Source organism: Emydura macquarii, unplaced genomic scaffold (genome assembly GCF_026122565.2).
Source record: "Emydura macquarii macquarii isolate MOO-44397 ecotype Brisbane River unplaced genomic scaffold, CSIRO-AGI_Emac_v2 contig_1390, whole genome shotgun sequence".
NCBI lineage: Eukaryota > Metazoa > Chordata > Testudines > Chelidae > Emydura > Emydura macquarii.
Window position 1 is genome coordinate 18,976,492 of NW_027131527.1, and position 12,140 is coordinate 18,988,631.

The 12,140-nt window shown below is 39.4% G+C and overlaps 1 protein-coding gene across 3 annotated transcripts in view; it reads left to right on the forward strand.

Annotated features, from left to right (window-relative positions):
* A1CF (APOBEC1 complementation factor) overlaps positions 1–11,590 on the forward strand; it is a 54,165-nt gene extending 42,575 nt beyond the window's left edge. For 2 of the 3 annotated variants that reach the window (XM_067552767.1, XM_067552768.1), the window contains exons 10-12: positions 1,286–1,422; positions 4,901–5,034; positions 8,014–11,590. In XM_067552767.1, coding sequence (XP_067408868.1) covers positions 1,286–1,422; positions 4,901–5,034; positions 8,014–8,165 — 423 coding nt within the window. In that variant the 3' untranslated portion in view covers positions 8,166–11,590. Of the gene's footprint in view, positions 1–1,285; positions 1,423–4,900; positions 5,045–8,013 lie in introns of all 3 variants that reach the window. The other variant, XM_067552769.1, reaches the window with a different exon arrangement.
* Positions 11,591–12,140: the final 550 nt, after the last annotated feature.

Here is a 12,140-nt window from a genome sequence, read left to right on the forward strand (position 1 = left end):
GGGTCCACAAGCAAAAGGCTATGTCTCTCACCTTCCAGTTGCTGTCCCTTTGGTCTTCTGTCCACACTGGACCCTGTCCTCAAGTTGCGATGAAATAACATTAATAAAATTCCTCAGATTAAATTCCTAAATCCTACACCTATTTAACCTAAATTTGTCTTCATGATGCTATGAGGAAGGCAAAAAAGCCCACGAGGCCACAGCCAACTTGACCCCAATGAGAAAGATTCCTTCCTGATCCCATAAACAAGCAATTAGTCTGACCCAAAGCAACATAAAAACAGTTTCTATATACTATATATACTTTAAGGAGGGAAGATAGGTGAGTTCAGGTAAAAATGGGGCAAGAGGCCTGATAAATCCTGGACAGGGGTTTAAGTAAATGATTGTGGGAAGCAAGAGCCAATCACCTTGCATCTCCCTAGCTGGCCAATGGGCAGCAGAGCACCCAGGGGAAGATGGGGCCTACCCCTGTATACACTCCCTCTTTAATCCAAAAGCCATCTGGCACCTTGACGATCCAGTCAAGTTTCCCACCCATAAAATCTGTGGGTTGCATCATCTGAACAAACAACTGGCTTGGGCATCACTAATAGAGAGCTATGGAGAATGATGAGCCCCTAGTGAAGCTTTGAATTATCTGAATTAAGGTCAAGTTGGGACATTCTATATACTCTGTGATTTGGAAGAAGGAATATGAAGTAGGGTGATAACATTTGAGGACAATGATTTATTTGTGTGGAACAATCAATGCAAAAGCAGAGGGCAATGCCACTCAGCATTTCTGTTACAGACCATGAGCATCAGCAAGCAAGTAGCCTTTGCAATAAATTGGACAGAAATGTAAGTTAATTATATTTTAGACAAATAGTTTGGAAAGGGAACACACCCCCACTATTCGTTCAGTACACATCACTAAGCAGGAAAGGAATCAGAGAGATGTGAGGGATAATACAGTTGCAATTCTTTAGCAGCCATTGAAAATGCAGAATTCTGGAGTGCATAAATGGATTAATTAATAGAAGGCAAAGGAAATTATTCCAGTGCTGCATCAAAGTAAAACACTTAATGGGTTATATTGAAAATACATCAGATTCAGAGATGTGACAATTATCTTCATGAATTAATTGATGTTTGAATGTTTAAGTTGTTTACTAAGAGTTGGCGCATATAATCTACAGATGAAAACTCGTGGAAAGTAATGTATTTTGCAGCAGGTAGGGCTGAGATGGGCCAGAACATTAAAATGTTCCTGTAACTGGTGTAAATAATTTTTATCTTATAGATTTTAGAAGAAGTCTGCCAGAAAAATAACTGGGGACAGCCTGTTTATCAGCTTCATTCTGCAATTGGCCAAGACCAAAGACAACTATTCCTATACAAAATCACTATTCCTGCCCTTGCCAGCCAGAATCCTACTATGTATGTAACTAATCCATTTTGTATGTTTTTAATCAGTTTTTTAAATTTCAGTTTACTTAGCATCATTGCTAGAAACAACCACATAGGCCACTATTTATATTTATTTTAGATTTGGGGAAGAAGGATAAAGTTCTACATTGAACAAGGAGTATAAAACAAAATATTAAATAGCTGCTTATTCAGTGTGCACCAGCCACCCTGGCCACTGAATGAGGCAGGAGTCCTGTGGAGAAAATGGTATATGATCAGGTAATTAAAGGCTGTATCGAAGTAGATGCACAAGGAAAACAATTAAGGTTACACAGACAACCTTAATTCTGGCATTTCTTAACTTTTAAGTGCTTGACTTGCCAACTTTAATAATGTTAATTTAGTTAATATAGTTTTTGGTGAGTAATTCCCTAGGATTTTAAGAAAGCAAACTGAATAAACAAATTTTCAATAAAGTAGTATCATATTGACACCCACATGGGTCACCAGTAGGTTTGGAACCCTTAGACTCATCACACGGACTTCTGTCACTTGAGCTAATAGCAGTAGTGGGCTGTTATCCTCTGCATGAACCGCCATTAGAGAAGGATTTGGCACACACTCTGCCAGTGGGTTTCACAGGTATTTGCTGACAGCAGAGGAATGGTGAGACTCAAGAATCTTGGGTTCCATTCCACGGTCTGCAGGGGAATGTGCTATAGATGACACAAATTCTTCTGCCCATTCTCCTCAAGCTAGACTTTTTCTGCCCTGTCCCCTCCAATTTGCCCATCCAAGACTTGTCTCTTCCCCATTCTGGATACTCAGCTTAGTCCCATTCTCCTTACCTACCCTGTCCCCATCTCCAAGCCTCTGGCTTCTCATCCCAGTCCCTTTGCCCCGATAACTCTAGTCTTCCCCCTACCAGTCTCAATCTCCCCCAGCTTCTTGTTCCCAGACCTTTGTCCAGCCAGACCCATTCCCTTCCTCCTAGTTCCTCATCCAATCTGTCTCTCTCCCCTCAGCCCCTGGCCTCCAGTCACCACCCTACCCTTATCTACCTTCCTCATCCCACTGTCTCACAGACCTTGTGCTCCTCATCCAAACTCAGCATCCACCCACCACTGGCTACTAGCTCCAGTCTGTTTGCCTAGTCAATGCCAGATCTCCCCCTGCACCCCAGCTCCTTGTCAAATCTGTCCCTCCCTCCCCACAGCTCTCAGTCCCAGTTTCTCTCTCCCTCTGCTGCCAGCTTCCGGTTCCAGTGTCCCACACAGTTCCTTGTCCCATTCTGTGCCCCCTGGTCCACTCCTTGACCTCTCTGCATTCAAATGAGGAAGCCTCTTCCTCCTTATTGCCTGGAACCATTGGTGTTGGGGGGGCACTGAGAGCACAGATGAGACAGGATCCAGGCTCAAATACAGCTTGGCCCTGCCCAGGCCAGTCCTCATCAGACCAGAGTTGCAATTACAGAAATAGTTATGCTCATCTTCTGACTGGAGCATTCCTAATGTAGACAGAATCTTTGGTGAATTTAGCTGCAAAACTCTAAAAAGTCTCTGCTGAGCATGTGTGAACTGCAGTTTTTCAAAGGCTTTTAATTTAGCCAAATTTTGGCAGATTTTTTCACAGCATTGACAAAAGTCATATCCCTGACACCCTCTGCCAAATTTCAAGTCTCTGCTCCAAAGCATTGGGGCACTAGAGCTGTTCAAAGAAAAGATCTCCAGAAATTTTTTAACAATTAGCAACAACAATATATTTTTCCATGGCCTCACTTTTGGAAATGGCCCAACCATTTTGGCTGAAATTTTCCAAATTAAAAAAAAAAAATCAGTCTGAGGCAGACACACAACTTGGAAAATTTCAGTCAAAACAATTAAAATTTAGCAAAGTATAATCAACTGAAAACAGGGTCTTATGATGGGAAGTGTCAGGCAACCTTAATAATAGGCCATGCTACTAGCCCTGTTTATAATTATAACAGCTAGGAATCAAGTATTTCCACTGCTAACCAATAACGATATTTTGAATACATTTCTTGGGGGTCACACCACTTCATGTAATCAAAAAAAATTGCTAATGAATCATATTTGGCAAATATCCATTCTATATTTAAAGGTTACACCTCCAGTTGGAGGGAGTTAGCAAAAACAAACAGAAATATGTGAGTTTTCAAAATACTTGTCCTTTTTCCTGCATAGACAGTGCCGTTCATGCTGCTAACATTTATGTACTAGTACATACATTGATATTAAGTAAGTGTTTTTGCTTTTATCGTAGTGTTTTCTCATTTACGTGTTCTCTCACAGAATATCAGTAATGCACCATGTTTTTCTATTTGCTCAAAACGCTTGATAGGAGGTACATAGTGTCATGCGGTCATCCTTAGACTAGTGTGCAGCGTTGTTGTAGCCCTTTTGGTCCCAGGATATTAGAGAGACAAGATGGTTGAGGTAATAGCTTGTATTGGACTAGCTTCTGTGGGTGAGAAAGACAAGCATTTGAGCTTACACAGAGCTCTTCTTCAGGGCTGGGAAATGTCCTCTGAGGGTTAGTCTACACTGCAATTAAAAAATGGCATCTGGCCCGTGTCAGCTGACTCAGATGTAAGGGCTCAGGCTCAGGGGCTGTTGAACTGCAGCATAGACATCTGGGCTCAAGCTCGACCCTCGGCTCTGGGGTCCTGCAAAGTGGGAGGGCCCCAGAGCTCAGGCTCCAGCCTAAGCCCAAACAGCTACATTCCAGTTCAAGAGCCCATTAGCCTGAGCTCCGCGTGCCCATGTCAGCTGGCCTGTGTCTAATTGCAGTGTAGACGTACCAAGAGTGTCACAGCAAATAACACGTGGAACAGACTGTTTAGCATAAGTAGTTAACGTATATTTCAAAGGACCATTCTCGATGAAGTAGCCCGTTAACACCCCTCCAGTCAGAGGAGGAAAAGGAAGGGAGGAGGGAAACAAAGGCAGCTCTGGGGCGAGAGGGGGTTAGTGGGATATAGATGGTTGTAATAAGCCATAAATCTGGTCTCTCTGGTCAGTCCATGATTTTTAGAGTCTTGCAAAGTTATGAACTGAAGCTCCCAGGCTCGTCTTTTGATGGTGTTCAGATTTCCTTTGAGGTCGAAAACTGAAAGGTCAGACATGGAATGATCCTTTTGTGAAAAGGGTTCACCCATGGGTGATACAGTGTTTTTGTCTTTTATCATTTTTCCTTGAGAGTTCATTCAAGCACAGTCATTGTCTGGTTTCACTGACCTAGTGGTTATTGGGGCATTTAGTGCACTGGAGGAGGTACACCACATATAATGGTAGGCATATGTAGGACTCATGGATATGTTGACGGGGGTTTAGATCATTGTAGCAGTGGAGATAAGTCTGTAGGGTTTGCATCTGTTGTTATGGCAGGGTCTGGGGCCACTTTGAGTTGGTGTTTCTGCTCTGTGAGGAGTTTGTGTCTGATCCTTAGAAATAGTAAAACCAATTAATATTTTGTTTCTGGTTCATAGACATCCCTTCACACCGCCTAAGCTTAGTGCATATGTTGATGAAGCCAAGACATATGCTGCAGAATATACCCTTCAGACCTTGGGCATTCCCACAGAGGGAGCAGAGAATTCTGTTACAGCTCCCGCTTTTCCAGGTATGTGAAGGTCTGTACTGAGATGCACTTCTGAAGATATATATTTTTGTTAGCTACTTGATTACATATAGTAGGACTGCAGGAGTGTTCAGACTCAAATCTACTGAATGGAAATGCACATATTGTCTATCTGTCCACATAGCCATGCATCCGTTCCTGTCCCCCATTTTTGGAGAACATAATATTATACTCTGGGTTATGATCATTTGCTGGCATAAGAATGCATGTATTTTCAAATGATTTACTAGGACTTCACTGTCCACTATAGGACAGGAGATGGGAGAAGAAAACGTGTTTAAATAAGTATGGAGATGGGCCTGAGTTGTGAAGTTTGGATCTGGATCTGCAACAGAACTTCCCCAAAGTCTGGGCATGTTTGGAGCTACCATTTTGATTTAGCTCACTAGAGAAATGAGGGCAGCCACTAAGTTTAGGTCCTGATCCAAACTTGCCCAAAGTTCAAAGGCATTAGGACTCATTGTTCCAGTTTGGGGACCCACATCTAGTAAAAAGCTTTAATTACTAGCCAAAATAGCTAGGAAAATTATGGAAAATAAGGCAGAAACACAAATCTAATGTATAGACATTGCATTTATATTATTCTCTGATATGAATGTGCTTCTGAAATCCTGGGAATGCCTTGAGCTAAACTGCACACAAAGCATGCATTAATCATACTACTGAATTGTTTGCAGTGTCTCATAGACAGATTCAATAATATATATATATCTATATCTATATCCATCTTCCTGCCACAGAAGTCTGCAAAAGCCACAGAAAAAAATCAATTTGTCTGGGTTTGTGAAGGCTTCCGCAGCATGTAAGCCAAATGGACTTTTTATTGAATCCAGTCCCCACTTCCTGCTTAATTATAATCTCTCTCTTTCTTTCATCCACCCTTTTTTATTTTTCTTGGAAGCTTGACAAATATAGGTACATTAACTTTTCAGCCTGCAACATATATGACTTTCTTTGATATTTACATAATTTTCTGATTACTAAGTTAGTCATATGAGGACAAAAATCTTGTCTTTAAATTCACGTGCATAAAAAGGAGCATGAAGTATTGCTAGTGGCCAAAGAACCTTAGTCAATGATGGCTGTAACCCTGCAGATCTCAATCCATGTGCATGTATCAGCTCTACTTCTGGCATGGATATGGACTTTTATTCCCATGCTGCCATCGGTGGCTGCATCCATGTGACCCCATTCAATGGCATTCACAATGAATGGAGTGGGAATTGATATTGACATAATGAGTATACACCTAGGCAGTAAAACTGAGCAAAAATTAGAATTTCCATCACATTTTATTCTGTCCTCAATCAGATCAAAAACTTGAAAAATCAGCATTTTTTATTAAATAAAAAGTTAGAAACATTTCAATTCATAAATTAATGTTTGGCATTTTTGATCAAAAACAAAAATATTCAACACTCGCAAATTGAAATATTTCCTTTTGGTTTGTTGAACTGACCCAAAACTCTTCATTTTGAGTGAGTTCAACATTAAACTGTTTTCCCATTGTGGTGCACGGGAGTTGTGATTCTGTTTGCCTGATCCTCTCCATTGTCCCCTATGGACCAGGCTCCCTGGTGGGCCTACATCTTCCATGATGCACCACACCATTTGGTCAGAGTGGAAACAGTGCTGCATCATGGGAGATGTAGAGAGTGCAGTTGAACTCTAAACAAAATGTTTCATGTCAGTTCAACAAACTCAAATATTTTGACTCTGGTCAAACCAAGCCAAAATGAAATATTATTTTGTATCAGTTTTCATGATGAGCAATCAAACAAATGTCAGAAAATCAAAAATTTTACACAGAAAATATCAATTTTTGGAAACTACTTTCTATTGAGTTCCAGAGTTCCATTTTAGTCTGTTTTTAGCAAAATAGCGAGAGTTCTGTGGCACCTTAAAGACTAAGAAATGTATTTGGGCATAAGCTTTCGTCGGATCCACTTCGTCGGATGCAATGAAAGCTTATACCCAAATAAATTTGTTAGTCTTTAAGCTGCCACAGAACTCTCACTATTTTCTATTGAAAAATCATTCAGATGGAAAATTCTCTGTACCAGACCTCCCAACTGTCCCAGCTTTTGCAAGACTATCCCACTTTGACCCCCAAAAGACTATCTCCTTGTCCTGGCTGAAGAAGCTCCAGTCCTATTGGACTGGCTGGGCTCAGCTCTCCACTCCAGGCATTGCAACCTGGCCCCTCATGCATGGGGTTGCAACGCGGCCCACATTTGACCAAGCACTCCCAATAAGCTTGCTGTTCAACTACCCCCCTGCCCCCCGGGGCCGCACTCAAGCCCCCTCCAGGGCCTCCCACCTCACCCCCAGGGACAACACCTGAACCCTTCCCAAGGAACTCCTGCCCCAGAGCCAACCACTTTAGCCCATCCCACTTGAGACACTTGGGGAGGTGTGCTATATAGCTATATAAAGTATAACTTCCACTATTTTGCCAAGATTGCCTATTGGAAATATCTCCCCTCTGTACATGATGTTCCTTACACAACCATATTTGGTGAAGAGAGTGGTAATGATTGTGTGACTGAATGGTGGTATGCAATTCCACCATTTATACAGATTTCTCCTCCACAAAACCTGACCAGGAACATCCTCGTGTTACAGATAATGTGTCTTATTCTTTGGATGCCAAGTGTGAAGTAGAGTATATAAGCCTATAGTGACACCCTTACTAGTTTAGAAATAACCAAATAATATATGAAAACGCTTCTAAAAAGCTACACCAAAGGAAATGAGAATTATGATTTATGATAACAGCTGATAAACACTGATGGCAGAACAAGTAAGTACATTTAATCTAACAAATATACTGTTACCATTGACAATGAAATCTCCACTTGTTTATGTAATCATATAGACAAAAGGATGATTATCAGCTATATCATACCCTGCAGGTACATTTCCATTAAAATGCATTTTTCTGTCTGTTTTTAACTGCAGGATACACTATAGCTAATGCAGCTGCTACTGTAACAGCTTCGCAACTAAAACAAGCAGTGACGCTGGGACAAGATTTAGCAACTTACACAACGTATGAAGCCTACCCTACCTTTGCAGTGGCTACTCGTAGTGATGGTTATGGAACATTTTGAGAGACATGTTCTGTTTTATTAAAATCACTATTTTCTTTTAATCATCAAGTTCAGCAAAAGGTTAGCTCAGTCTGATAATTATTGTGACCCCATGATTTTAAACTAACCTATTGTCCAAAATTAGATTTAGCGATAGTTTTATACTTCTAGTTTGATAGTTTTACAATGGAACACATACCCAAAAGAATTTTAAAATCAGTTAAAAATCAACTTTTCACACTGGAAAAAAACAATAACAAATTACCTTAGCCCAGAAAAAAGTTCTTAAAGGTTCTCAGGTATATATTACTTTGTGTGTTTACAAACAATAATCCATGCTGAAAACAGAAATGTTCCCAATTATGTAGTGACTTCAGAGCAATTAGAAGCAATTAGACTTTAGAGCAATTAGAAGCAATTAGACTTCTCAGATTAGCTAGCTTATGTTAACCTACCCATGTTCATAGTGTACAGCAAGACTTAAAAGCACAAAGGGAGCAGATCAGCACGAAAGGCCCATTTTTTTTCCAATCTCTCCCCTGCTGCGTGACATGAAGGAATGGCTGGTTGGTGGGATCGCTCTCCTTCCTCTTGGGACGCACAGCAAACCTCTCACCCCCTTCTACAAAACAATTCACTTCCTCCACAGAGCAAAGCCCTCATGCGATCCCCAAACCAAACATGTATGCCTTAACTACCACCCCAGCCCAGTACCTAATTGCCTGGATCTCACTAAACCAGCCATGCTAAGTCTCTGTTTTCTTTTCTTCCACTCAGCTGTGTGTGTATGAATAGAAGGGACTTTTTGAGTCATTGGATGCCTCTTTTTGTACCTATGCCTCATTCACAGAAGCCAAAGGGGAATTGATTCTCTGCCTGCTCATCCACCCAGGCCTAATGAGTTAGATGTGCCCTGACCACACCTAACTTTCATGAGCCTATGTTGGCCCATGTACACCCTCACCCAGCTAAAAAATCCTACTATGTCCTTGGCCAAACAAACAATGTGTGGAATTTAAGGCAACCCTGCGCACACCTTTGCTTTGAAAAATCATATATGGGCACCATATAAGCATTCAGTTAGAGGCATACATGCTCATTTAGGTATCTAAAATGTTTTGAAAACTCTGGCCACTATATTAAAGGCCAGGTCACTACAGAGAGCAAAGATGGTTTTCATAAATTTTGCATATCTAAGAGATGAATAAGAAAGCTTAACCTATGCGCCTGGATTTCTAGTTTTTCCTTATTAGGTGAAATGTAGATCATACTCTAATAATATGAAATCAAGAAAAATGTGTCCTGACCTAAATTGCTCTTCCTTTAAAAATTATATATTTTATTGCTTAATTAGGAGCCTGAAGCAATTATAAGTTCAAAACTAGCAGAGTCCAAAATACAGAGAGAGAGAGAGAGAGAGCAGTATGTTTTATTCAAAATAATTCGGTACTAATCTCTTTTTAGTGCCAAAATGTTGTGCGTGTTAATAAATGGTTATTAAGATCCCCATAGATAATATCTTTTAGTACAGAGAAAATTAAATCTTACAATATCTCATTCTATATCTCAACATTATCCACAAACATCTTCAGTTATTGATGGGGAGGAGTGACAGTATCAGATTTTCATTTTGTAGTCACAGGTCATTTTTTTTTTTTTTTAATTCCACTATTTCAACAATGCATCTTCTCCATTAAAGAGCAAAACAAGCACTTTCCCCACCTTCCACCCGCTGACACACTGGTCATGAGAGGTACTCAATGCTAAAAAAATTATCTGATCCTGTCTGCACCCAGTGTAGTTAAGAGTGTTGCCTTGATTTCAATGAGAAATGGATCAGGCCCCAAATTTGTAAACCAGTATATGTGAAACAATGACACTGTGAAAGTTATTTTGCTTTTCTAAGTAGAGTTTAGCACATTGGTATATGAAATAGTGTTTACTAGATTAGTAACAGTTAACTATTTGCATTTACTTTTTTCTCATATTTTTGTTGACTTGCTTGTAGTAGTAATGGAACAAATGTAGAAGCTGTATAGTCTCTAATGCTATTAGTCTACCTATCCTTACTATGTATTGTTATAGAGAGACAGGGATCGCCCTTTTAAATCCACCAGTAAATATATATGCTCGTTGGAATTTACATAGGAAACTTAAATGGACACTGTCAACTTATTTGTAATCATTTTTAAAACTCTCACTTTTTCTTTTTAGTTCATTATTCTCTCTAACCCACTGGAGGCTTGAGAGTAAACTCTGTGTCTTTAACATTGGGCCTGCTACAGTCCCACTGAAATCCATTGCCCTTGACTATAATGGTAGCATAATCAGGCCTATTTTCTCTCCACCCCTCACACCCATGCCCTGGTTTGGCATCATAAGATTGCTTATGCATGCTCAGTTTCCAGCTTTTGGGTGGTTTGTCCATTTTAGGCTTTAAAACATTTGCTTATATATATACATATGGTCCGATTCTTTTTTCACTTGCACAGTTATATGCCCATTTAGTTCCACTGAGTTCAGTGGCATTAGCCTTGATTTAGGCCAGCATGAAAGGAGAATCTAGCCCGTTGGCTTTACAAAGTTATAGGAAGAAGGATGGTTTTATGACCTGGAATCAGAAACCCTGCTTTTGGCAAGTCACTTAATTCCTTGGCACTCACTTTCTTTATCTGTAAAACTTGTCTAATAAGACTGTCCCTTCCCCTTCTTCATTAATGTCTATTCATTAATGTCTACAAAGCACATGAGTATCTTCAGACAGAGAGTAGTAGCTAAGTGCAAAGTATTCATATATAAAAGGGGACAAATAATCATTTGGGATTTATCCATCTTGACAGTGTCCCTTTAAGGATTTTTGGAAAACTCAATAATAATAGGGAAATTACATTAAATGTCTATTCTTTGGTGTCCCGTAGTCTCTAGAGTGTTATATTAATTTAGTTCATTGTTGTATTGTCTAAAGCTTATTCACATATCAGAGCCACTGAAACGAAATGGGCCTTGGTCCTGCTCTTCTTAAGTGAAGTAAAACTCCCATTAACTTCAATGGATGTTTTGCCTGAATAAGGAGTGCAAAATCTGGCTACATTTGTGAAAGTTCAGTACTTCTGTAACTGCTGGAGCTAATGGAGCTTATTTCTATTTATACACTTTCCACGCTGTCTCATTAAGGTGATTAAAAAATAACATGATATTCTCCTCTACAATTGCTACAGTATTGTTATGCTTGCAGAGAATAACAGCACTGCAGGGAAACCATTTAAATCCATCAATTGTTCTCAGAGGTTTAAATAATTAATAGTATTATTGGTGTTTTAGCTCAATTTTCCCTTATACATATCCGTTTTAAATCATTTTTAGCAATGATACACTAGTGAAAATTGCCAAGAACTAATGTATCCATACATCTACTGTAAAAGAAAAAGGCTGCTGTCAGTAGAAAATGTTTCTCACTTTCATTTGTTAAATAACTATATACTGTTTTTTCCAGCTATTTATATAAGGTAAGTTAAAGCAGGTGCCAAAGCAAAGAGACAGGAACAGTATTAAAAAGTGTGTGCATAAAGCACTTATTTTTGTACTTTTAGTACAATACTTGTACAGAGTTCTAACATTGTGAAATGTAGTAAAAATCACACCATCTATTTACTGGAAAGGCAATCATCTGTTTTGAAGAAATAAAATCAAATTGCCATCTGAGAATCGTGAATTCAAGGGAAATTATTAATTGGATTAAATACTGTGAAACAATTTTGTAATTCTAGGCTCATCAAAGGGCATTAACTGGACTTTGCAATATCATTAAACTTTCTAAACTAACATGAAAGTTTGTCTGGATTGCTTTTTGTTTTGTTTTGTTTTTGGTCAGTTGGCCTGAGCTTCATCTAGATGGGTCATTCTGTGTATATTACATAAGAAAACACTTCAGGTTCTGTTGAACTTAATATTGAGTGTATATCTCTTAAACAATCAGCCAACTTTTTATATATGCCA